General features: G+C 39.5%; 2 protein-coding genes and 4 non-coding genes across 9 annotated transcripts; 3 read left to right on the top strand and 3 right to left on the bottom strand.

Annotated features, from left to right (window-relative positions):
- Nucleotides 1–5,735: 5,735 nt before the first annotated feature.
- Nucleotides 5,736–15,653, top strand: ctps1a (CTP synthase 1a). Of its 4 annotated transcripts, none has more exons than XM_044335695.1 (18): nucleotides 5,736–6,074; nucleotides 7,555–7,736; nucleotides 7,826–7,996; nucleotides 8,096–8,196; nucleotides 8,312–8,428; nucleotides 9,417–9,500; nucleotides 10,321–10,401; nucleotides 10,484–10,635; nucleotides 10,730–10,862; nucleotides 12,318–12,406; nucleotides 12,496–12,590; nucleotides 12,708–12,770; nucleotides 13,892–13,935; nucleotides 14,021–14,117; nucleotides 14,207–14,262; nucleotides 15,080–15,176; nucleotides 15,307–15,451; nucleotides 15,564–15,653. In XM_044335695.1, the coding sequence occupies exons 2-18, from the start codon at nucleotides 7,568–7,570 to the stop codon at nucleotides 15,643–15,645; spliced, it is 1,776 nt and encodes a 591-aa protein (XP_044191630.1). In that variant the 5' UTR covers nucleotides 5,736–6,074; nucleotides 7,555–7,567; the 3' UTR covers nucleotides 15,646–15,653. The 4 variants fall into 4 exon arrangements, with proteins under 4 accessions (XP_044191630.1, XP_044191631.1, XP_044191633.1 ...); XM_044335696.1 differs by lacking the exon at nucleotides 5,736–6,074 and adding an exon at nucleotides 6,414–6,497; XM_044335698.1 differs by lacking the exon at nucleotides 5,736–6,074 and adding an exon at nucleotides 6,735–6,839.
- A 738-nt stretch (nucleotides 15,654–16,391) lies between these two features.
- LOC122970588 lies at nucleotides 16,392–16,465 on the bottom strand. Its single transcript, XR_006399268.1, has one exon. It is a non-coding gene; the product is annotated as a small nucleolar RNA SNORD99 (small nucleolar RNA).
- Nucleotides 16,466–16,648: 183 nt separating this feature from the next.
- LOC122970581 lies at nucleotides 16,649–16,778 on the bottom strand. The gene has a single exon (XR_006399261.1). It is a non-coding gene; the product is annotated as a small nucleolar RNA SNORA44 (small nucleolar RNA).
- A 409-nt stretch (nucleotides 16,779–17,187) lies between these two features.
- LOC122970591 lies at nucleotides 17,188–17,324 on the bottom strand. The gene has a single exon (XR_006399271.1). It is a non-coding gene; the product is annotated as a small nucleolar RNA SNORA16B/SNORA16A family (small nucleolar RNA).
- A 1,064-nt stretch (nucleotides 17,325–18,388) lies between these two features.
- On the top strand, nucleotides 18,389–24,338 carry rab42a (RAB42, member RAS oncogene family a). The gene is made up of 2 exons (XM_044335699.1): nucleotides 18,389–19,269; nucleotides 21,188–24,338. The coding sequence occupies exons 1-2, from the start codon at nucleotides 19,055–19,057 to the stop codon at nucleotides 21,627–21,629; spliced, it is 657 nt and encodes a 218-aa protein (XP_044191634.1). The 5' UTR covers nucleotides 18,389–19,054; the 3' UTR covers nucleotides 21,630–24,338.
- Nucleotides 24,339–26,016: 1,678 nt separating this feature from the next.
- Nucleotides 26,017–26,150, top strand: LOC122970586. The gene has a single exon (XR_006399266.1). It is a non-coding gene; the product is annotated as a U11 spliceosomal RNA (small nuclear RNA).
- The last annotated feature ends 431 nt before the right edge of the window (nucleotides 26,151–26,581 follow it).

Here is a 26,581-nt window from a genome sequence, read left to right on the forward strand (position 1 = left end):
GCACTAAACAGCTTCAGCATGGTATTTAACCCCCATGTTTTTACTAAAGCTTCAGTAAGACAGATCTACATTTTTCACGGTGGATGACTGGGATAAGGCTTGTACCACGCACATGAAATGTGATGGATTAGACAGCAGGATTGGGCTGATCTAAGATTGCCAGTATAAATTGATATTGTTTAGACTTTTCATGTTTCAACTTGACTTTAACAAATGAAATCATCATTGAAAACTCTTTGCTTTGCTTTAAAGGAACAGTTAAAATTTGGGGGAAATTTGCTATTTCACTTTCTTACCGAGAGCTTGATGAGAAGATCGATATCGAAGTCACGTCTGCGTTAATTACAGACCTTGAATCAGGATGCATTTAGCCTAGCTTAGCATAATGACTAGAAGTAGGAGGAGACAGCTCTTGACTTTTCCTGTTGAACAGAGCTATTGGAACTATTTTTTGACAAAAAGTGTTGCCAGATATGGTCAGCTGCAGTTGGTCTATACAGGCAAAATGCACCAAACCTGACAACCTCACTGTGACGACAAGAATTGGGGAAGCTGTTGTTGGCCAAGAAATAGTTCAATTTTTTATGTATGAGTTAAACAAATGAGATACAATGTTAATTAGTGAGCTTTAGAGGTGTTGGTAGGTATTTTTGTCTATTAACCAGGCTAACTGTTTCTCCTAGCTTCTGGTCTTCATGCTAAGCTAAGCTAATCATTTCCTGACTCCAGAAACAAAGGCATAAGATTGGTGTTATCTTCTCATTCCTTGAGATGCTTAGCCACTTATGTGATTTCAATACTTTGTAAAAGCTGCCTAATTTCGAAACCGATACTGCGTTTATTTTGGATGGATTATATGGATTTGTATGACTTAAAAAATGTCAAATTTAAAGACATTAAATATGTACAGGTTATCCAGTACAGTACAAATGTATTGGAGTCCGTATCAGCTTTCAATAACTGAATATCATGGCTGTGTGTCTAGTTTTCTATCCATCCATCTCCTGCTATCTCTTATTGCAACAGCAACCAACTCTCCCTCAGCTACTGACATGAAGAATAAAGGTGAGGAACCACAGGGCAGTAGGAGCTTTATACTTTACCAGGCACACTCCTTAACTATTATAATATTATCTCTACTTTTTTGCCATATTTCTTAATGACTGTGGGCACTATAGGCTTCTGTTCATGCAATGTGAGTTTATTTTCTTTTCCTGTTTAGCCATGCTGGCTATTTATGCTAATACTACCCATGCCTTTCACAGGGAGCTGAAGCAGAAGTTAACAAACATGACAAACAAATGTCTTACATGGTCTGCACATACCTGCCCGCACAATGCATTATTTCCTTTGAGCAAGAAAATTGGTTCAAAGGAAAGAGAGCAATAAGTAACCCATGTAACAATTGTTGGAATAACTGGTTAGTATATTAGTCACAAATGCAAAATGGAAATTCATTTACATGAAATGTCCGTTGTGGGTAAATGGCCACCAAATGACAGCAACCATCACCATCATTGTAAATGTGACAACATGTGTATTACGCTTATTATCACTAAAACCTTGAGAAACTTTTGAGGTTCCCTAATTGTGAAAGCCCAAGGGGTTCTTCAACTCACACAGCAATTAATCCTTAAACTAAAATTAGGGCATGAAATTGGAGTTAAGATGTCTTGGAAGGACACTATGTTTAGACAAAACCCCTCTGGCACACTGTGTAAGGTATAATATTTTTAAGGAATGTGAAATTTACTTATTCACTTTCTGTGAGAGGAATGAGATGGGAAGATCTCATCTGTGCAATAGATACAGAGTTGGAGTCAGGATGTGTTTAGCCTAGCTTAGCATAAAGATGTGAAAACAAGGTAACCGTTAGCCTGACTGTGTCCAAAATGAAAACACATGCCTACCAACACCTTTAAAGGACACTAATTAACCCACTGTGTCTTGTTTCTTTAACTCATACAAAAAGAGAAATGTAAAAATGACAATGTGTTTTTTTTACATAGTTGCTACATGCTATAACTATTGACGAGCAGTAAAGGTTTATCTATCCACCAGTGTCTCTGTCTACAGTGTGGGTTCCAGTCGGTGCTGTATAGGCATGACAGTACCAAATCTGGCAACCTCACTGTGATGACAAGCCATCAGTTAGCTGAGCACAGCACATAACCGGTCTGCTGTTTTCTCCACAGTCTTTATGCTAAGCTGGTCAAATTATTTCCTGACTCCAACTCTGTTCTATGAGACACAATGTAAATAAGACAGTAAATAGTAGCATATTTCTCAAAATATTGAAGTGTGTCTTTAAAAATGTGCAACAGGGAGCATTGCAGCTACATCAAAATATTAGCTGAGAACACAAGTTGCACCAGCAGGAGAGCAGACACATACAGTCTGTAAGAATATACAGTATGTTTCCATAAAATGTAGGAAGAACAGTCAGTTTCATCTCAGACTGACCTGCCTCCCTGCCTGCTGCTTCTGTTAAATCTCTAATAGGAGGAAATGGCTTGTGGTGAGGAGAGGATCCAGCCCTTCTGTGGGAGTTTAATTCAATCACAGCTCCGGTCAAAAATGAATTAAAACTCTCATTAAGCCCCCCCTGTGTTCCAGAAACTAAGCTGGCTGGTAAGACTCACAAGTAGAGATCGGGGTGTTACATAGAAGCATCAGTCAGCTCTGCAGTTATCTGTGTGTGAGTCATCCATCAGTCACTAACTCCATCATTTTGTTATTTTAATTTGCAGTGCTTGCGCTCACCCACACAGTGAGCTCAATGAACCCGCTTGCAGATGATCCAAACAGCAGTATGTGGACGTCGTGTTGTTGTTTAATCTGAGCGAGTCCTAGTTTGACAAAATTGAGACAGCAGTGCTCCCTGCTTAGACTTCATATCTCACTGAGCACAATGAGGATAATACACTGCGATCCGCATCACAGGGCCATTGACCTTTCCACAGTACACTGTAACTAACCACTTTGGACTGTGGCCATTTATTATATGGAGCACAGCAGCAGAAAGTGTTGTTTTGTGCGAGGGAGAGGAAGAGGAACCTGTGTGTTGTAACCCCACAGGAAAACATCTCTGTGCCTCTGACCACTAAAGTGTTTCTGCTGCAGGACCAATTCAGCCTCTCTATGTCGCTTCTGAGCAGTAGCTTTCATTATCACTGGACTCACACTAAACACATTGTTACATCTATTGTCAGGATACAGTGGCTCTGACACTTGCATTTAAGCTTATTCTAGCATGCCAGTTATTCCTCCTGGATTTAAGAAAATGAAAGATGTGAACAAATTCATTTTCACACAGATCATTTTTGCAAGACTTGTGACATTTTGATTCTCTGCCATGTGGAAATAAGATATGAACAATGCAAGGTGCTCTATGCTAAAACAGTCTGATGCTGATAAAAGCCTGGTACAGTGTGTGAAGCTAAACCAAACATTTATTCTTCTTTATCAACCGGCTAAAAGCATTTACACATGAGGAAAATGCTACTTTTCCTCTCTTCTATAGTCATGATGAAACGTGAGCTCCCCCTGCTGTTACAAAGATGGAAAACATCACTGGTGTGCTGCCTTCAAGTGCTCATTATAGTAAATGGACCAGGGAAAGAAGTAGTAGATGTGAGGAATTTATTTAAGTACATGTATTCAAGTATTGTAGTGTAGTGTAACAGTTTCAAGGCACTTAATAATAATCCAATCATATTACATATATAATAATATATCACTCTGAAAGGAGCCGTTCCAATGAGTAACTTGACTTTTGATACTCGAACAACTTGCTGCTGACACTCCTAGACTTTTATTTAAGTAAAGTTTTAAATGTAAACTTAAATGTAGTACAGTTTTGAGGTAATTGTACTTTACTGAAGTATATGCACTTTAAGATAGTTAATATTTTCCACTACATTTCAGAAGCAAACACTGTACTTTTGCTTCCCAACACGTTTTTACTGCTGTAGTTATGAGATATGAAGACTTTACATGAAAAACATATGATCAGTTTATGAAATATGATGAATTGTCATAGATAGTAATCAACAAACAGTAATTCAAGAAAATAAAATGAATCTCCCTCGACTGCATCATTAAATACTGCTTACATGTTAATGCATTAGTAATCACACTCTGAAAGGGGCTGTTCTAATGAATAATTTTGCTTTTACTTTCATTACTTCTGGACTTTTATGTACTGTTGTAAGTTAAGTTTTGAATGCAGGGCTTTTCCTTTTAATGGAGTATTTTTACATTGTGTTGCTGCTTTTACCTCTAAAAAAAGATCTGACTACTTCCACCACTCACTGCATGTAGGTGGTGCAGAGCATGGAATCAGTATAAACAAATGATGATAAAATCACTATCATCAAAAAAATATATATGATAACTTTTAAATAACTAAATAAATAACTTTTTTCTTTAATATTTTTTAATGTTATTTTTGACATATGGTGCATATACAGACAGGTGACAAATTCAAGGAAGAACTGGTCCAGGTCTGAATGCTTGACCCCTACAGTGAGGGGATCTGGTGGTTGTGTTATGCTTTGGGGGGCATTTTGCTGGTATGGTTTGGGTCCACTTGTTCCCTCAGAGGGAAGGTCACTGCAAATCAGTACAAAGTTGTTCTGAGTGATCACCTTTATCCTATGATGAATCATTTCTATCCTGATGGGAGTAGTCTCTTCCAGGATGACAATGTCCCAATTCACAGAGCACGAGGAGTCACTGAGTGGTTTGATGAGTATGAAAATGATGTGAATCATATGCTATGACTTTCACAGTCACCAGATCTCAACCCTACTGAACACCTATGGGAGATTTTGGACTGACGTGTTAGACAACGCTCTCCATCACCATCATCAAAACACCAAATGAGGGAATATCTTTTTGTAGAGTGGTGTTTCTCAGCCTTGGCATTGATTCTACAAGCCTCAGGAACTCTTCTGGAGGGATGAACACCATTTGGTCACTCGTCCGTATGTATAGTAGCATAAATTCTGCAGCTTCATGTTTCATATAAACAGCAGTAATTTAAGATCACCACATACAACAGTTCACCTTAACCTCAGTTAAATACTGCTAGAAAAATATCTTTCCACAACAGGGTTTGGTGATGGCAACCAAATTCCAAATACAGAGAAATTTTTTTTTTAAAGTGGCTCTTCCATCCCTTCTTCTCCTTCATGTTAATAATGGGACATTAGACCTAAATAAAACTGAATTTAAACTTTTGGGGAAATTTCTGTTACTTGCGAGGAAATGTATATGACTTAAATGGATTGAGTCTGAACCTCCTGCAGTTAATATGTGGGATAATAATAATTAGGATTCCTCCTCTTGAGAGGCTGTTGATTTTTTTTTCTTTCTTAAATTATGTACCACAGGGGATTGAAAATACCTTGCCTGCAGGATTGACCAACTGTCTGTCAAATTTTCCTTTATATGTATCAGATTCTTAATTATATATGAAAGAAGCTCAATTGATTAATATAAAATATAAGGATTTGTTGTGGAGGCAATTGACTTCTTCTTTATTTTGTTATTTTCTTCCCTTCTTTTGTAGCATGGTGTTGTATTCTTTTGGGGCTACTAGCTAATTTTATTTATTTATTTATTTATTTATTATAGCTTTGTATTGGTTTATCGTCTTGCATCTGCATTTGTCGCAAAGCATTGACTGGGCAGGTTATTTGTTATTATCTATGGTGCTGTAGGTGTTGTCTGGGTTGATGCGATTGTTATTGTTATGTGTTTTTGTCAATATAATTTTGTTTTGTCTTATATGTATGGTGTTAGTGGCATCACTATGGAAATAATACTAAACCCATAAAAAGTAACGAGGTTGCCAGTACTGCGGAAGTCCTGAGGGTAGCACTGTGTAGTGAATGATGTGCTGCTGCAGCTGAGTCGTGCTACATACACGTGCGGAGTCAATGTGTGGATGGATAGCTCAGGAGAAACACAGGAGCTAAAGCTGTTTGGATAGAAATCTCGTCTCAGAAAAGGGCCCTGTGAGCCGTTTCAGTCGTTCAGAATTTGTTTGGAGAGGAAGGAATATTTTGGTGAGTTGAAATGTAATTCTGTTATAAGAGGGGGTAGTTGTCGAGCTAGCAAAGACAGTTATTTTCGCTACAAGCTAGAAAACAATGAATAAGTATAACTTCCGGCAAAGAAAGTCTAAATAAAATTCATGCGCTGGAAAGTAGCAGTATATTACAATAACTGATTATATTTCAGCAATGCTCTGGTAACTTTAAGAGGAGCAGATAATACTGTCTGCAACTTAAGGATAGTTTTGTTACGCGTTTGCTTCACATTAAATATAGTGAGTAGTTAACTTGGCTTTTATTTTGAATGCCATCTTTAAGCCCGCTAGCTTGACCTGTTTGTTAAAAATGGGGAGCATGTTAGCACCTTTATATTTAAACACAGCAGTATCACTTGGTTCAGCCAGCGTAACATGTGTCTGTTTTCCACCGCGGCCGGTAAGAGGGACAGTCTGATAATTACTGTCGTACACCAATATTTTCCCGAATAGTTAGCCTGAAGCTAATTGTACTGGCCATGTTACTTTTGTCCCGTTTACTTTAATCACGACGGTAACCCGGGCTGGCGGTGTGCTAATTTGTGATGTCCGTGCATAAACGAAGTTAGAATTTCCCATCCGCCCGGGCCGTGCTGTGTGTGTAACCAAGCGCGCTACATGTGCCATGCTTTGTAATGAGTTGCGGGAAGGATGGAAAACGTTCAACAGACTTTTGCAAAAACTTGTTAAATCTGGTGACCTTCGAGGTTTTATTGGGTTAATAGACCAGTGGTTTTAGGAGGTAAACCTTCATTGTATAATTGGGTCTAACAATTCATGGGGTCCACGTTGTGGAACAAGGAGGACATGGAGGTTTAGCCATTGTTGTGGTTAATTAAATAGTAGTAGTAATACAAATGTAAATTGTCTTTACAGAAATATTCTCTGCCCTTAATTTAAGCCATAGCCCAGTTTAATTAGTTGCTGTCATGTATGTATGTGTATGTATGTATTAAGTATTATGTTTCATTCACAAGCGTATTTTCTTTATATATTCCATATTCAATATACCTTTTGTACCAAGGAACATGTAATCTAGGACAATAGCCCAACAAGATAATGCATTTGTTTTTTAGATAATATTTTAATGTACAATACAAGATAATGTATTTGTAAATGATAAATTATTTGACAAAAAAATTCCTTAACTCAAGGCACAACCACTGGATTATTATCGGGGCTTTCAGCCACATTATGTGGCCTAGCAGATGGAGTTTGGTCTGTTCAGTGTGGTCATGTATGGGGTGGGTAGATTGTAACTACTGATGAGGACCACAAGATGTGGATGAAAGCTCCGTAGGTAAAATGTAATTGTTAGTTTCTGTTGAGAATGTGTCAGCTTCACATTCACTTTTGAATGTGTAGTTTGTTTGCACAGTACAACGATGCCTTTTATCCTCTGAAAGAACAGTTTTGCATGGTCTCCTGTTTGATTTGAATCCATCATCTTTCTCCAGACACCAGAGCACAATGATGAAGTACATCCTTGTAACTGGAGGAGTCATATCCGGTATTGGCAAAGGTATCATTGCTAGCAGTGTGGGCACAATCCTGAAGTCATGCGGCTTACATGTGACTGCCATCAAGATCGACCCTTACATCAACATAGATGCCGGCACATTTTCCCCATATGAGCATGGTACGTGAGTGGAAATAATCAGTTATGATTTGACACATTTATAATGAAACAGTTACATGTCATGATTGTGTCCTGTCTGCTCTATCCAGGTGAAGTGTTCGTGCTAGACGACGGGGGCGAGGTGGACTTGGATCTGGGGAACTACGAGCGCTTCCTCGACATCCGGCTGACCAGAGACAACAACCTGACCACCGGCAAGATCTACCAGTCAGTCATCAACAAGGAGAGGAGGGGAGACTACCTGGGCAAGACCGTGCAGGGTAAACAATAACTGCTTAAAGTTGGAAGAAAGTTTCACGCTAAAGACATAATCATTAACCAAGAATAATTTTGTCTGTTTTTTTTTTTTTTTATTCCAGTGGTGCCACACATCACAGATGCCATTCAGGAATGGGTGGTGAAACAGGCCAGAGTACCTGTTGATGACGATTTCGTGGAACCTCAAGTTTGTGTCATAGAGGTGAGCCTGAGATTTTCCAAGAATGGTTCAGATTTGATTCTGTATCGTCCTGGATTCTCTGCTGAGACAAAAGCTGCTTTGAACGTCACTGATAATATTTGCGACATGCTTGCAGTTAGGAGGCACCGTCGGAGACATAGAGAGCATGCCTTTCATCGAGGCCTTCAGGCAGTTCCAGTTTAAGGTGAAGAGAGAGAACTTCTGCAACATTCACGTCAGCTTGATACCACAGGTAAGAGAGCGATGCCTTCAGGCCTCCCAGGTTTTTATTTGAGGAAATATTTGTTGCAACATGTTCGCTCCCGTTCTGATTGACTGCAAATACACACACTTATATACCCACTGGAGGATTACTACTGTAACAATGTGCATTTGTTGCACATTGCACTCAGAAAAAATCACAAGACACAGTGCACAAGACACAAGCAATTAGAAGAAAAATCTTATTGTAGCAACAACTTGTTCTGTTATGGACAAAAGCTTCCAGAGGTTCCCTCAGCTGTCAGTGCCAGAAAATATAAAAACATTATCTCTTGCTTTGTGTGCTTGGTGTGTCTACAGGAAGTCTTGGTAAACTAGTAGGTGGTTTTGGTTAATTAGCACTAGATTTTTTTACACTTCTATTTTACGTTTAGAGAGTAGAGTTAGTTTGTTCTAGTAGCCTGCCAACATTGAATTAATCAAATCCAAAGTGAATTTATGACGGTTATAAAGAGGTGATAAAAGAAATACCTCATTAAGAAAAAGGAAGAAGATGATATATAGTGTAATTTCTTGTTATTCAACAGCTGACATATATGCTGATGCTAATATGTCTGCAGTAAGCTAGTATCAGCAGATATGTCTGCCTGGCTGAATGATCAGTCTAGCTCTAGGAAATAACTTCATAAATAAGAGTTTTTGCAGCAAACTGTGTTTTGAATTGTCAGGAACAAAAAGTAATGTAATTGTTTAAAGATTGATAATCACATTAGAGCTGTGCTGCTTGACTTCCCTTCAAATTTGAATTGATTAGATCATTTCAGCAGTCAAGTTTTGTGACAATAATACCATACACCCTGACTGTGATTTTAAGATTCAGGGGAACAAGACACATTCACAGTTTGTTTCTTGTATTTAGATCTAAGCATCTGTTTTTGTCTCCTTTTGTCACATGTTAGATGTTGCAGATGTACAGACAGTAGTTCAGTCAGTTTAATGTATGTGTTATCTCCATCCAGCCCAGTGCAACAGGAGAGCAGAAGACCAAACCTACACAGAACAGCGTCAGAGAGCTCAGAGGACTGGGTCTGTCCCCTGATCTGGTGAGTCATCATCAATATTCAAATCCTACACATAGGAGCTTTTATTTATTTCTTACAAAATGAGACTTCAGAATGTAAATGGTTAAACTCTGTGGTGCTCATTCTGTTTATCCACAAAAGTTTGAAGAATGACACTGTTGTTAACAATGGGTGAACATGTCTTCATGTGAAAATAACAAAACATATCACTGAGTGAACGAGTTTTGACATCATAGTCAGAGTTAGTGTGCCTTTCTTAAATGAACACTGACAGGCCCAAAATACTGTGCAACAGCTCAGTGGAAAAGCAAAACACGTTCTTGCAACAAAAAAAAAGAAAACCATACTCACTGTGCAACAGTACTAGCATGAATTTTGTTAAGAAAAACTGACAAAATATAATCGTCAATGATGATTCCATTACATTCATTACAAAGATGTGAAGACATGAGAGTTAATGAAACAAAAACTGCCACTATGTTTCTAAATAATGTTAACAAAAAAAGGTTTACTAAAATGAAAATTAAACATCAAAAACTTTCAATAAATCTCAATATATTTTTGCTTAAATGTGTAAAAAATTAAGATGAAACTACAAGTTGACTAAATATGACTAAAACTCTCAGGACTAAATCTACACATAGCTGACAGAATGAGCACTAAACAGGACGTCATATTCACCTCTCACTGCCTGAAATCAGTGTAATTGCGATATTTTAACTACTAACACACCACTGCCACAGCTCATCATATCCATAATTATCTTTTCTTTATGTTTTGCTGTGTGAAATCACTGTACTGCTGCTTCAATGACCCGGTTCCATCTCATCTTTGCCGACAGATCATGTGTCGCTGTTCCACCGCTCTGGAGAACTCTGTCAAAGAAAAGATCTCAATGTTCTGCCACGTAGAACCCGAACAGGTACATCACTGACACACGAGCCACGGAAACAGAGCTGTGACTCTCTCAGCAGTTCTAAACTCATTCACCTGTCTTGTTCCAGGTCATCTGCGTCCACGACGTGTCGTCCATCTACAGAGTGCCGTTACTGCTGGAGGATCAGGGCGTGGTGGGCTACCTGAGCAAGAGACTGAATATGCCCATAGAGACCAGACCCAGGAAGATGCTGACTAAATGGAAGGAGATGTCTGACAGGTGCGTCAGTCAACACTGAGTCAAATAGGGATGGAGAGATTGTACTCCGGAGAAGGTTTCAAATAGTGCACTAACATACACGCTGTCTCCACAGGTCTGACAGACTGCTAGAACACTGCTCTATAGCACTGGTGGGGAAATACACCAAGTTCTCAGACTCCTATGCTTCTGTCATCAAGGCACTGGAGCATTCGGCCCTGGCTATTAGTCACAAATTGGAGGTTAAGGTATGTATACAGTGTTGTTAACCCACACAGCACCCATGAGCTCATTCTTTATTAATGTCTTAATTTTGTTGACTAGTCAAATATGAGCGATCATGATGATATTTTTGATTTGATTTATTGATTGGGACAGTGTGCAGTTTTAAACATTAAAGGCGCACTGCACTGGAGTTAGCTCGAAGCTAATTTGCATCCGTAGCATCCCAAACAAACAAAAAAACCTAAACAAAAAAAAACCCCACACAGAACACACCATACAAAATACAAAGCCACACACAACAGCACATCACATACACCTACGATGTCAATTAGAAATAAATAACGTAAACTAGACTCAGTGAGTCTATAGGGCAGACGGTCTCGACACTTTCAAACTGTCTCTCCTCTTACGCATTTATGGTGTTGCAGTTGTGTGTACACACAAAAAGTGCCAAAATCACTCGTGTGAAGAATAAAAAAAAAAAAGAGCTTGAGGGAGAAGTTCAGATCCTACCTACTTTCTCACTGTGACACACCAAACAAAGCAAATCGTGCATGACTGTCTGATTGCTTGTGTTGGAAAGTTACACACAGCCCTCTCTCAATTCCACCGTTCAGAAAGGGTTCAGATGGGGTTCAGCGCTTAGTTTGAAGCATACTGACACTTTTACTGTTGATGCAGCAGCCAAGCACTTATATTCAGCCTGGGGAGTGACAGGAAGAAACATGTTATTTCTAAACGTGTACCACTCTGATCCTTTTGTATGGAGTCTCTGCTGTGTCGAGCTAAATATTATAAATAATGTAGTGATTTTTATTGATTGATAAATAATTTAAAGAGCCATTTAGCTGCCATCTAGTGGTTGCTCCATGCTCTGTCTCCACCCTACGCAGCACAGTAAGTTACATGAACAGCAGCCTACACATCACCACACCCAATTGTGTCAGTTAGGAATTGACACAAACCCTTTTACTCATTGCTTTACCATTAAAATATGAATTCCACTAGTTCATTTACTAAAGCCCATGTGAACTAGAACTTATCCCATCATGCATTTAGTAAATGGCAGGAATAAATGTGTTACTAGATAATAACTGACCATTAGAGAGGGCTATAATAACCAGGATGGCAAACGATACAGTAGCTACTGCATGAAGGAGCTTCAGCTACATGAGCCAAAAAATGTTTTCTTTTTTTGTCTGTTCATCTGTTTTAAATAAGCTGTTAGGGAGCCAATCAATACACTGTTTCACCACAGTTACTCAGCAGTCCAGTGTACCAAGACTAATGCATTTGATTGAGGCCTTGTTTCACACTGGGCCAGTATTGGGTCAATGGGCCCAATTAAACACATAATTAGTTCTCCTGTATCAGTTCAGAAAAATTAGCTTTGGTGTTTGTGTGATGGAACCAATATAACAAACCTCATGTCTGTGTTGTAATACCTGCCGTCTAAACGTTTTCTCTCTGCTCTTCAGTATATAGACTCAGCAGATTTGGAGCCAAGCACTCTGCAGGAGGAACCGGTGAAATATCACGAGGCCTGGCAGAAGCTCTGCAGTGCTGAGTGAGTTCTACAGGGCTACAGAGAACAGCTTAACATAGTCTGGATATTAAAGGAGCATTTTGATCAACATGCGTTTCCTCTGTCCTCAGCGGCATCCTGGTACCAGGAGGTTTCGGCGTCCGAGGAACCGAAGGAAAGATTCACGCCATCAACTGGGCGAGGAAACAGAAAAAACCTTTTCTAGGTACAGAAGTAGTGTCGTGATAATCATTATCACACTGTATTTAACATTGTCACTTAACTGTTCTTGTATATTAATATGAATGGCAGCATCAGTTGATTGGTTGTCATGTTTCTGCAGGTGTGTGTCTTGGAATGCAGTTAGCCGTATGTGAATTTGCCAGGAACACGCTCGGCTGGAGAGGTAATATTAATTCTCCCGTGTAGTAATTAGACTTATACTGATATTTTGTTGAATTACAGCTGCTGAACATTCTTAATATTCTTAAATTTTGATAGTCTCTTTATAACAATCCCCCGAAAGGAAAAGAAATTGAGCAGAAAAGTTCATTCTTGACCTTGGGAATTATAGACAGTATCTTGACTCTAGGTCTATTTGCTAGCGTTTCTGATCAATGCTGTGAGATGCAGAAAAAAACTAACAAGTAGACCTTGAGTTAACATTTCGTCAACCTCATTAATTAAATTAGTTTGTCTCTGAATCTGAATTGAAACCATCTGAGGACACCAAAGTCATAACTCAGTCAAATCTTAACACACAGACAGAAACACATATCGATATCATTCAGTGTGACTCACACTTCCAGAGGACATCATTACCCCTGATGTCCATCGCTAATAAACCTCCATAAAACTGCTGAGAGGTCATAGAAAAAGACAGTACATCCATGGGTACATTGTAAACAGGAACTGCTTATAACTAATTCAGCATACTTTTAATGGCACCAGTTTGCCAAAGTGTACACATATAGTCTAAAAACAGAAGAGGATAGTAATACCTACCTGTAGCTCACATTACAACAGCCTATTGGAAGAGCTTTTATGGGGTCTTGATCTCTTAATAGTTGTGTTTTTTTCTGTTGTCGTATTGGTTCCCAAATGGGCCTATACGTTGGTGTTTGCATGTTTCCATCTATTAGATTAGTAAAAAACATTTCTGACTTCATTTTCACACAAATTTCACACTAAGTTGATAAAATGTGGTAGAAGGTAAAAGCTATAAGGACATCGCTCTGAATTTAAATTACAGGAGGGCAAGCATGTTTGCTCAACAGTAGTTAATTGCAGCAGTAATTATTACTGGAGTGGGAGTGAGAAATTACACGCATTCACGCTCTGAACTGGATTAAACTCATTCACTCGGGAAGGTAATGCTAAAATCACCCCACCTTCCCTTGAGAAATAAATCAAGACACTCATATTGGTGTAGTATACCTGTTTGCCTTCCAAAAGGTGGGTAGCAGCAGTTTTTGATTACATGCTAACATAACCGATGGCATGTCTTTTGCCTTTTTTTGCACTCAGATGCCAACTCAACTGAATTCCACCCAGAGTCAAAGCATCCTGTGGTAAGCTTGCTAAAATACAGGAATGATTTGGTTACATGAACCACAAAGTGTATTCAATTCAAATTGTGTCATTTAACCTTCGCAGGTGATCGATATGCCAGAACACAACCCCGGGCAGATGGGTGGGACTATGAGGCTAGGGAAGAGACGGACCATTTTCAAGACTGACAACAGTGTACTGCGTAAGAACTTCCAAAACAAATTCCCTTTCAACCGGCCGTTGATGTGTTGCGTCCTTCCTTCCTGTGCTCACAGCTGTTCTGTATTCCAGGCAGGCTTTATGGAGATGCAGAGTATGTGGATGAAAGACACAGACATCGCTTTGAGGTACGTTAACCTCTCACTTTATCAGCAGCATAAACCACAACTGCAGAGTGGAAGTAATTCTTTATGCCTCTGTGCCGGCGACAGCTGTGGCCAGAGGCATAATGTTCTCAAGTAGTCTGTCTATACATCCCATTCTCCTGAACACGATATCTTTAGGAACGCCTTGAGGGAATTTCTTCAAATTTGGCACAAACATCCAATTGGACTGAAGCATGAACTGATTAGAACTTGGTGGTCAAAGGTCAAGGTCACTGTGACCTCACAAAACACATTTTTGGCCATAACTCAAGAATTCATACACTAATTATGACAAAGTTTCACACAAATGTCTAATAGGATAAAATGATGAAGTGATGACATTTTATATCCAAAAAGTCAAAGGTCACCTTCACTGTAACGTCATAACTCAGGAACAGAAGGGGAGATTGTGACCATATTTCATATTTGTTCACTAATCTTGGTTCCCACCTTGAAACTGTGGTGATTGTTTAGATCTTCTGTGCTGCAGGGTTGAAGATGTGTGTGAAGCCTCCATGTTTTAGAATCTGTAGCTTCTTTGTAGCAACATCATATCTGAAGCATCGTCTGCTGTCATGGCTACAACTTTGTTGTCTATCAGAATCAGCTTTACTGGCCAGACATGTGAACACATACAAGGAAAATACACTTAATACTTTTTATTAAAATCCTTCAAAGTCTCAGCTACAAATATGAGTGTGGACAGACACAGATGTAAACTAAAACCTGACCTATTGGTGGAAGTATACAACCACGAAGCGGGATTTCTCGTTTGATTTTGTATGTCATCTGTGTCCAGGTCAATCCTGAGCTGAAGAGTCACTTTGAAGAGAAGGGCTTCCGCTTCGTAGGTCAAGATGTCGAAGGGGAAAGAATGGAGGTCATAGAGCTGGACGGTAAGGGAAATACACCACTGTAATGCTTTTTATGCATTTTGATCATGTTTTTCTTCACAAGGTCTTCAAGGTCAACAATTTCACGAGAACCTGTTTGGTACTCATTTTTAAAATTGAATTCTGTTCTCAGATCATCCATATTTTGTTGGAGTGCAGTACCACCCTGAGTTCACCTCTCGCCCCATCAAGCCATCACCCCCCTATCTTGGTTTACTGCTGGCTGCTGCCGGGAAGCTCCATAGTTACTTACAAAAGGGCTGCCGTCTGTCTCCACGGTAAGCAGGCAGCATCAGATCATTGTATACTGTCTGTTTATTTATTATCACACTCACTTCAACCTTATTTGAAAACAGAACAGATGATGGATGTGATATTGTCTTTACACAGGGACACATACAGCGATCGGAGTGGCAGCAGTACCCCAGACTCTGAGATAGAATTAAAGTTGCCTTCCATCTCTAGTGAATGACTTCAGAGGTACAAAGTTTTACACAATTGTTTCACTTAATGATCACTTTAAAGTGTCCTTTGCAAAATAAGTTAGTACCACTTTCCCCTCTCCCTTATGTTGCAGACAAAACTGGAGTTGAAATGATGTTGGACCACTGATCAAGGCAAATTTCTGTGATACAGTACTGACTATAACAAGCTGTTTTTGGAGTTCCAGTCCTGGATGAACTTGGAGAATTGTTGCCTTTACATGTAGTCTGAATCTTCATACTGAGGCTCAGGAATTGGTATTTGACTGCCTCTGTGATATGCTAGTACCACTATCAAAAACTTTGTACACATTGACAGCTGTACTATGTGGCCTTATTGTAATTACTGTTACATGGAGTTAAAACTTTCAGCTTATGCAAAAAACATGTTTAATTTTCCTTGAAAAAGTGTAAGATGGAATAAAACGAGGGATTCCAATAAGTTGTTTTGTCAGTTTATTACATTCAATGACAGTGAAACACTATACATTTGACAATGACTGCATCTGCAGTTACTGACTGGAAAGATTGAGAAACTTGTTACTCCCACATCACAACATGCTTATGCTTTAGAGTTAAGTGAAGAACTCTGATGTTGGCATATGCACAGCCACTTTACTGTAGACCACATGCAGCAGTTCACCCAGTCTTTGACGCCAACACACCACTGGACCTGGAAAAACAAAAAACCCATTAAGTGCAATTCAAGAGCATTCTCAGAACACATTAAGTGTAAGGCTGATCTCAGTCCCATATCCGCAAGCTTCATCCAACAGTCCTCATTATAGTAAGTGATCATCATGGATCAGTTTTATAAAGCCATTTGTGATAATTGTGTTTACATACCGTCAGACCAGGAATATGGAGAACCCATGCAGCCCCAAGGTCAGCCTGAAGAACCTGGGCAGATTTATACCTAGAAGAAATAAATTCTATTAGATTCACTAAACACATTTGTTGCATATCAATTACTTTTGACTGCTGTACTAACAGGACTGTAGGACAGTTGAGTGGCTGCTTATGGCAGAAGGGGCCACAACAGTCAAAGACCACCCCATTATCTGGCATGCACTTGGAGAACCTAGAGCTATGAATAAGCTCCGGTCCTTAGGATAGCATGCTGCAATGTGGACTCAAGTTAATCTGAATAAAAATCTACCTTGACATGAGGCATCCTCATCCAGTCCATTTTTGCCATTTCAGCCATGAGGATCACCTAAAAAGGGAGCAGAAATGTCAGGTTTTAAAAATCTGTTGTTACATCCTTAAAAACTTCATTTTAGCAAGTGTGGCTCAGTAAAATAAATGTCTCAATCAAGACTGATCTCAGTGAGGGCAAGTTTGTCATCACAGCCAGGAATGTTGTATTTAAGATGTGGATGGTGAAGTTACCTGCATGTGATGTGGTCCATTTCATCTTTTGACACTCCAGCTTCAACATTATCCAAAACCTGCAGAAAGACAGGAGTAAACTGTTAAGACATTGATCATTCTTATAGGCTTGGTCAGTCATTAACCCAATGATTTTGTCCAAATGTCCTTCCCCTAAATGTTGCTGGAGCAGTTATTTTCAAACTGAACAGCGACCGTCGGTGAAAGTGTTCATCTCGGCATCCTGTTGACCGTTCACTGCTACATGAGAGCATGAACGGCTTCGATAGGTGCCTATTGTAGAAAAATCAGCGGTTATAAAGGTCCAGGAAAACACTTACTTGTGCGCTATACTGATGTCCATGGCAAAGACGACAGACTGCACTCCCGATTACTGTTTGCTTCTGAAAGAGAAAATTAAGGTAACGTTAGTCAATGAATGCTTTACAAGGCTCATATGTCATTAGATGAAAATAAACGTGTTATAAAGTGTACTTTTAAGAAAAGGGTAGAACATATTACAAACTAAAGCTTCCCAAAAAGTAATGTCACCAGGTCAACTAACTTACACGAAATTAACGTTTTAGTGCTCCACATTATTGCAATTCTACGGAGTCCAAAAAATAATGAAGAACTTGAGGGCATCGCCTAGTTAAGTTCTCCGGGAGGAGATACTTCAGCTTCAAAACTCATTAGTGTTGAATTAAAATTAGTCTTCCTGAAGGTGCATTTGCTAAGTATTTTCCTCATGGAAGGGTTGACAGAGACCACGCCACGTGGTTCATACGCATTCAGCTAATATGAAGCTAACGTTACATGGCGCGTTCAACCCAACTTAAACATATCAAACATTAACTTTAATGCAAAACAAGCCCGCGCAATGCAGGCTTGTTTCATAAAATGTAATGCTGGTGTTAATTATATTAAAGCATTAACGTACATGAGCCCTCATGACTACTGTAGCATAAATTAGCAAACGTTAGCTTGTATTGTCCCGACTAACCAACAATTTCGCGAAAACATTCATAACTCCCAGTCTTAAAAAGCCATAAAAGCAAAGTGTAACAAACTAATATAAATGTAAATGTTACTTTCGAGTCAAAACACAAGAGAAGCTGAGGCCTCACCGAAACTCTCTGTCTGCTCCACTCCCTCCTCATCGAAGACTTTAGAGCGAAGAGGCGGAAAAGAGAGTCTCGTGCTGTTATATACGCTAGCGCCGAGCAGCAGCCTGCTGATTGGCCTGCAGAGCTCACATGGTCCACTTGCATGACGGGATGTGTAGTTCGAAAGGAGTTTTAGAAAGCCACGTTGGTTTATTCACTCATAGGTTAAAACAAATATAGAGATTTTGATATTTCACTTAACGCCCAGTTTTCATGGCGAAATACAAAGCAGAATTTAATGTATACAGACTTAAATATACTGTACATTCAATATGCCATTGCTGTAGTTTAACTGAAGCCTTTAACCTACTTCAGAACCACGGACAGCAACCTACTTCCTGACGCTTTGTGGCTTTGAGATAACAGTGCAGTGTCATACTTAAAATAAACAGTTGCGAAATATTGCTCTTGCATGGCCATGGCGACACTATTCAAGTAGTGCTAGAATTTCACACAAGGTTGAGAAAAGCCTCCCTGTATACATGTGCCTGTTTTAAAGCTACCAATTAACGTTGACATTCCTACTGGAAAAATAAGCAGCTGACTTATATGTAATAGAGCTTATACAGCTACGAAAAGCTTAATTCTGTTTTCTTACGGCTCATACTATCCCGCTAAGGCTTATCTCTGACTCTTTCACAACATACAATTGCTTCATTCACTGCTGCAGCAGGTTTTATAGTAGTGATAACCCGTGTAGCATAGCATAGGTAAATCTATCACGAGTGCTGCGGTCGCTCTGTGCTCCAGCAGCAGCAGCAGCAGCAGCAGCCGGGCTTCATGTAAACACGCCGCGCACAGGGCTTTGTTTGACACACACACACACACACACACTCCGCTGGTATCCCCCTCTAGTCATGCCATGGATATTTTGTGGCAATACCAGTTCAGAATCATTTTACTCGGGGATTCAACAGTGGGGAAGTCGTCGTTGCTGAAGCGCTTCACGGACGGAATTTACAGCGATGTGGCGGATCCGACGGTCGGGGTGGATTTTTATGCCCGCTCGCTTGATATCGAGCCCGGGGTGAAAATCAAGCTTCAGCTCTGGGACACTGCTGGCCAGGAACGATTCAGGTATGAAACAGAAGAAATGTTGCTTTTATTAAAAAAACAAAAAAACAAACTGTTTCTGAATTAGAATATGACGATCATTCTCAACCGAGTGGATTTGACGTTAAATAATGGAGAGGCCTCACATCGCTGTCGTGTTTGGCTGCTTTTTGAATATATAAACCTCTGAATTAAATGCAAGCCATTTCCGCCCTCATTGTGATGTAATGAAGTTAGTGCAGACAGTGGAGAAAAGGGTCAGGGGAAGATTAGGCTACAAAGGCCTCGATCTTACTGTATGATGCCCTGGCCCGTGTAAAAACAGTAGCCTATATATCGAGTTGCATCATTGCATTCATTCATGGATGATGGGCAGCCTCCTCATATTTAGGCCCCAGTTTGATTCCCTGAGATACTCACAGACTCCACAGGCTCAGGGCAACACTAGGATGACAACTCTAAATCTAAATCTTGTTTTGTTTTTTTTTCATTCATTTGCCCTGTTGCTTGTTCTGTCTCATGTGTTTCTGCTGTCATGGATTATTTCCTATAAAGCATTTCTCTGTCTGGAGAAGCAGCTCCGCTTTTAGATCTGCTTTCCCTTTTGAAGTGTGAGCTTCAGAGGGTGTTTTCCTTCAGGCTTCACCACACTCGAGTCTTTCACTTCTGCCTTAATGGATCTGACTATGACAAGCATTTGTGAAATCAATCAGCAATTTTTAAAGCCACCATTTGCACGGATCAGGGCATGTGTATGTACTGTATGTGTGTAAAGGCTAGGCCAAAGCAGGCAACAACTCTGGGGCCCTAGATGTTTAGGGGCCCCAGAGGACCCAGTGTTTACGATCTGGTTTGTGGTAATTGAAATCATTTCAATGCAGTGCCATAATTCATCCCCAACAAGGCAATGTAATATACACCACCAAACCACTATATTAACTGAAGGGATGAAGACCTAAAGGCAGCTCCTGCATTTTTGACATTTTGAGGCAATGTCTTGTACTGTACATGGTCAGTGCTTAAAGAAGGTGGGACACAGAAGACATACACAATTCACAAAGCGTTGGTCTACTTTCCTATGTGGACAGCCAAACATTAAATCTATTGAAAACAGTGCAATCATCCTGGCAGCGTGTGTCATTTTGAGTAAGTTCTGGTTGCTTATGAGTATGGTGAAGGAGAATATGGATCTTATCAGAGCTGTGTTGAGACAGATTTGAGTCACAAAAATGAGGTCATATGACTCAACTTGCACATTATTTTACTTTGAGACTTTGCTCTTTAAAGACATGACTTGAGACTTCAACTCAGAAACATTCAAGTCTCAGGTTTTGACCTCCCAGAACAAAATAAATAGGTAAGACACAAGGCAGATTAGACTTGCATGGCCACACACGGAATATTTAATTATTATACCTATGCATTGAAGGGACTTTTTAGTCGCCAGCTTAGTTGTCAGACTTGCTGCTTGACCAGCAAGCTGCTTATGAAGCCTTGTGACTTGACTTGTCTTGTGACCTGTCCTGAATGACGTGAAAATTGATTTCCTTTGACAAAACCTTAGACTGTATTTGGACTTGCCTCTACTGATTTGATACTTGACTAACACTTGTCTCGACTGACTTCAGAACAGACTAGAGACTTATCTCGACAAGACTTGAGACTTGACTTGGACTTGTCTTAACTGATGTGAGACTTGACTCGGGCTTTTCTTGTATCACTTGAGGTTGGATAAGGACTTGACTTGAAACTTGCTTTGTCTCAACTGACTTGAGACTAGAGAAAAGCAGGTCTAAAGCTTAATTACAGTGGTTTCAGGATAGTGGAAAGCCTTTGATAACAAGTCATGTGTTCATTAAACTTTCCAAGATGTTCAGAAATGCTAAGTCAAGATCGTTTTGCCTTGAATTACTAACATGTCATCAATCTGTCTACCCACCAGGTCCATCACAACATCATACTACCGTAACTCTGTGGGGGGGCTGCTAGTCTTTGATCTCACCAATCGCAAGACCTTTGACCATGTGAGGGAATGGCACAAGGAGGTGAGTGAGCACATCCTGCCTCATCACATGGTCTACATCCTCATCGGCCACAAGAGCGATCTCAACAAGGATCGTAAGGTGAGCCGGGACGAGGCGGAACAGCTCGCAGCCGAGCTGGGCATCCGCTATGTGGAGACGTCAGCCAAGTGCAACAGCAATGTGGACCGGGCCTTCGAGCTGCTGACCAGAGACATCTACGAGCTGATGAAGATGGGGGAGATCGTCACCCGCGACGGCTGGGATGGGGTGAAGAGCGGCCTCACCGCCAAGGTCCTTTACCCGGCTGAGGACGAAGAGGAACTAGCTGCTGCGACCGCTGAAAAGAGCTGCCACTGCTGACTGAGAACGCTCTCTGTCCGAAACACTGTCCTGTCCCACCAACAGCTCACCTCGTCTCACAGCCGTCCGTCGAAACCAAGTCACTCAGGCTCAGCACCCATGATATCACCACCCATCACTTCCTCACCCCGTGCTTCATGCCCTCTCTCTGTGTGGCTTCTACTGACAACTGGGATTCTTTTCTAACAAGGGGGCCAGTGTACATCCCCATGTGTATCTTATAAGCAAATTGTATCTCTAAATCCATGTGGTGTAGCATGAGCCGAGCTGTTTTGGGCCTTGTTAGGTTCAGGAAACACAGAAAGCATGCAGAGGTGATCAGGCTTTGATGCATAGAGTGTAGCCAATACTCCTTTTCACAGCTGTGGAGTTAATGGACTACCGAATATACTGAAGGTACATGGACTATAACTTGCTGTGGTCTGGCATCACTTCCATTTCATATGGCACTGTTGTGGGTCTCTACCTGTCAAAGTTTGTGTGATGCTTTGCCTGAAATTTTTTTGTGACTGTAATATTGTAAATAATAGTGAAATCTATAGATGAAAGCTAAAAGGTCACTGAAAGCTACTTAATTGATAGTGTGAACAGACACAGTGCACTCTACAATAAGTGTCACCATATGAAATCAATGTGCTCCTCCTGCTACTGTAAGCTGTATGTGCACTCTCGCCAAACTGACTTTCTGATCATTCTGTGAAGAGATGATTAATGTTTTTTGTAAAAAGATATAGATTATTTCTAGTTAAGGTGTATACATAAAGATAGGCCATTGTAATTAGGGTAGGTGGTCCCATTTAGGTATTTGTTTTATAGCATCGACAGGATCAAGACATCAAGTGTGTCAGAAATTCACCTCTTGGTTATCAGACCTTTAATGACATCATCAGTGTTAGTGAAGATGTGTTTGATTAACAGCAAAGAGGAGTTTGAGTTTGATTTGAACAAAAAAGCTGTTTGTAGCTTAATCAAACAGCTATTTCTTTTTGTTCATATCTCAAACCATAAAAATAATATTCCATTCAGGCCTGAGCTGATGATGGATGCCAACTCTGACTTCCAAGAAGAACATTTGTCACCCCTGAGATTTCTTAGACACTGGTTCCTGATGTCACATCAACATGGCAGCATACACTGCAAACATTAAGTAGCATTATTTTTAACATGGTTATTACAGTCAGTTCAAGGAACTAGATATGAAACAATTGCACACCCATATTTCCAGTTTACATATTTCCTTCTATAGCAATTATATAGACAACAAAATTCAAGGCCTTGAAAGAATAATCAAACATTTTGGAAAATAAATACTATTTCTTTCTTTCCAAGAGTGAGATGAGAAGATCGGTACAGAGCTAACTCAACTTCAGGTTGCTGAAATTCTCTGTTAAGTTATGTTGACATACCATGAACGTAACTTTAGTTTTTACTTGAGTAAGAGTATTTTGGATTTAGCGACTTGTGACACCAATATAAGCAGCTGCAACGGAGCCTGTGACGGTCAGCTTATGGTTCTGAGCAGTGAGCTGCGTTTATGATGCATGCATGTCTGCACACATGACTTCCAAGCAGTAAGTACCTTTAACACAGATGATGATGTGTGCTTTCAAGTCTTCAGAGGCTTTTGATTGCAGACATTCATAATCTGTTGTTTACATTTAGCCTGGGAACTCACCTGTCCTCCCACTGCTCACTCACCTTTCACCAGCATCTCACCAGAACATCTGTTCACACACTGCAAACAGCAACCTGGAGATTATGCATTTTTACGTTTTTCATTTCAGTTCCTATGAGACTGAACTGTCATTGTTCTTTGAGTTGACAAAGGCAAATGCAGCTTTGTATTTGGGAAGGAATGTATATTAAAACACATGCACCATCCCTTTATTTTTTATTTTTCGCTACAGATTCAGAAAAAATGGTATTCTTCCTCATATAGCCAGGTTTAAATACAGTTTACTTTATACACTATACGTTTTTGTTTGTTTGACAATCAGATATTAGCATTTCATGTTCTTTGTGCAGATGAGGGCTTCATCATAGAGTTGCTAGGCCTTGAAATCTAGCTTAACGTTGTTGCTCGGAATTGAGAAACATCCCAAATTACTGTTCGACAGCCAGTCTGACTGTGTTACCGCAACTTCCTTTCTCACTTTTGTCTCTCATCTGAACAGGGTTATATTCTATATTGTTTGAATTTGTATGTTAATATTGTGTTGTTAGAAAACTGTTCTCCAGTGAGCATGATTTCCATTCCTGAGCACTGCACATTAGAAGGGACCGTTGCACTGCTCGGCGTGAAGATGGCAGCCTCACAGCATTGGAGAGCACTGCTTTAGTTGAAAGGACAACGCTGGAAAGACGAGAAGAAGAAATCGCATTTTGAAAGACGGACTCAATGGGAAGAAATAAGCTTATTTTTCATCAACCATTAGTAGACGCCTCTATATCCAACTATGATAAAAAAAAAAAAAATTAAAATACAACATTTACAACAGCATATATAATCTTTAAGACTGTGTAGATGCATAAACAGTGACCATCCTGAGTAATGATGATTATAATGATGGTGACCATAACCAACCTTCAGTCCAATTCCAGCCTCTCGCTTGTTCTAATCTTAAAGGAGTAGTTCAACATTTTGGTGAATTTGTTAATGAACTTTCTTTCTGATAGTGAGATGAGAAGATTGACACCACTCTCTCAGAATGAAAATGAAGAAGCAAACGTCCCCCAAAATGTTGAACTATGCCTTTAATGGTATGTTTCATGTTGTCCACTGGTGTATACAGCTCTATAATGATCAAACCAACCTGCTGATAGGGCTTCTATACATCAGCAGCTGTAAGGCCTGCAAGACGGTGCTTAGCACAAAACTGTACAGCTTCTAAGCCCCATGGTCACATTCCACAGCTTTATGAAATAAATGTTATTTATTTTATATATTGTGTATAAGGGATTCGCCTTTTATTTGATGTGATTTTATTGATTGGTTAAAAAAATAAATAGATGTCCATTGAAAAGTGTTTGGATTGGCTGTATTTTTTTTAACGAGAGTTTGGCGCCCTCTTCTGACAGATTGAAGGAGGATCATTATGACCTAGATTGGTTGTTTTGATTTATTTAAGGTGAATAAGTTAAAGATTTGGAAATAGTCCTGTTATTACAGGGACCATACCAGGTGTGCCATATATATATAAATCAAAACATGTTACATTAGCCAGGTTGGATGTAGATATAGATGTTAGATGTAGTATAGAGATGTCAGATGTGGTGTATAGATGTTAGATGTAGTGTATAGATGTTAGATGTAGTACATAGATGTAAATATAGATATAAATGTTAGATGTAGCATATAGATAGTGAGACAATCAGGTGCAATGGAGGAGGAGGTAAAAAAGTATGTCATAGAAATGAAAAGTGTTTTATATTTGTAATGACAGTAGCCTATATCAACACAGTAGACTCCAGGATTTCACATTAACTTTAATATTTCACAATAAATTACACTGTTATCACTTAACAGTAATATGTTTATAATATTTTAATATAACATGCGATTAACAGTTTAAAAAATAAAAGTTTTTAACATGAATTCCTTGCTGCTTTGTGTTTCCACAGCATACGTACAGGGTCATAAAGCCACCATTTAGGACATTGTGGTCATGCATGTCGTCAGTATTGTCTGAGAATTCAGGGTTTAAACTCATATTACATATTGTTGGCTTTGAAGGCTAATTCTGACATTTAGAATAAATAATAATTTAGACTACATGTCTTTAAATTCGACTACAAATGTACAATTTAATTCAAATGTGATGAAGGAATTTGGTATTTCTTCTCATAAATTTACATCTTTTCTATTTCTTCTTTAAAAGTAATTTTTAAGCTCTTGGCTATGGCCCTGTGTCTGTTTTTCTTTTTCATGATCTTTGATATGAATTAACTATGTGAGGCGGACTGAGAGAGAGCAGCCAGATGTAATGAATGAATGATAGACGAAAACGTTTGTCATGGTAACTTCATATTCATTTTGAACGAAACCTGTCAACCAACAGTAAATTGTTTTTCTAGGACCTCATCATTCTGCCTACATTACCTGAACGCAGCAGTAGTAGCAACCAATGAGAGCCAACCTGATGAGGTGACTCCGCCTTTTTTTACCCATCATGCTCTTAGACAGTAAACCCGCACATCCAAATACGCTCAAATTTAGACGGTTATTGACTAATGAGTCATTATGTGAAATACTAGTTGTTGTGCTGTATTGATATTATACACTGTATCATAAAACACCACTAATCAGAGGTAATTTTGATATTCAAGCACCTCTGAGTGAGGGACATGTTACTGTTGGTCAGGAAGTGAGGTGTTCAAGTACTTCGTTAAAAAGGGCTTCTGCTGTACTTAGCACAGGAGGGGTGGAGAAATCTACTCCTCCTGCGGAATCGACATCAAGAGATTTCGGAAGCACAATTTTTAACCCAGGGGCTGCTAGTGATCACTTGTCCTGGCGCCCCGTCTTCAATATGTTTGAAAGGAAATTACCATAGGAATAACGATTTAAAAATCTGAAATACGGATATGAGAAGAACGTTGGTGGTTCAGAAATCAAAATTCCCACTACATTTGGGCAAAGCTTCAGTAAAGACTCAAAATAAACGCACGTTATAGCTTCGGATATTTATTTCCATGACGAACTTTCATTGATTTTCAAAATGTTTAACTGGTAGGTAACTTATTTTAGGAGTGAAGTAGGTAAAAACCGCCTGCTTTAAAAGTTGAAAACAAGTCATTCACATGTACACTTGCTCAGGAGCCTGAGTTTTAGGATAAATGTCAAAGCTATTGCCTTATGTGTCAGTATTCAAACTGCGTTATAATGTATTCAAATTTAACATCATTTCGACGACGAAAACACAAATGAAGATACAAGCTCTGACATGCACAAA

Source organism: Thunnus albacares, chromosome 19, assembly GCF_914725855.1.
Source record: "Thunnus albacares chromosome 19, fThuAlb1.1, whole genome shotgun sequence".
In the NCBI taxonomy this organism is placed as follows: domain Eukaryota; kingdom Metazoa; phylum Chordata; class Actinopteri; order Scombriformes; family Scombridae; genus Thunnus; species Thunnus albacares.

Excerpts from the sequence above, each read along its gene's own strand:
- ctps1a (XM_044335695.1), top strand. The coding sequence starts at position 7,568 with ATGATGAAGTACATCCTTGTAACTGGAGGAGTCATATCCGGTATTGGC. Across the intron at positions 10,636-10,729 it reads TGGAAGGAGATGTCTGACAG|GTCTGACAGACTGCTAGAAC; the intron begins GTGCGTCAGTCA and ends CTGTCTCCACAG. Across the intron at positions 12,771-13,891 it reads GAACACGCTCGGCTGGAGAG|ATGCCAACTCAACTGAATTC; the intron begins GTAATATTAATT and ends TTTTGCACTCAG.
- rab42a (XM_044335699.1), top strand. The coding sequence starts at position 19,055 with ATGGATATTTTGTGGCAATACCAGTTCAGAATCATTTTACTCGGGGAT. Across the intron at positions 19,270-21,187 it reads GCTGGCCAGGAACGATTCAG|GTCCATCACAACATCATACT; the intron begins GTATGAAACAGA and ends TCTACCCACCAG.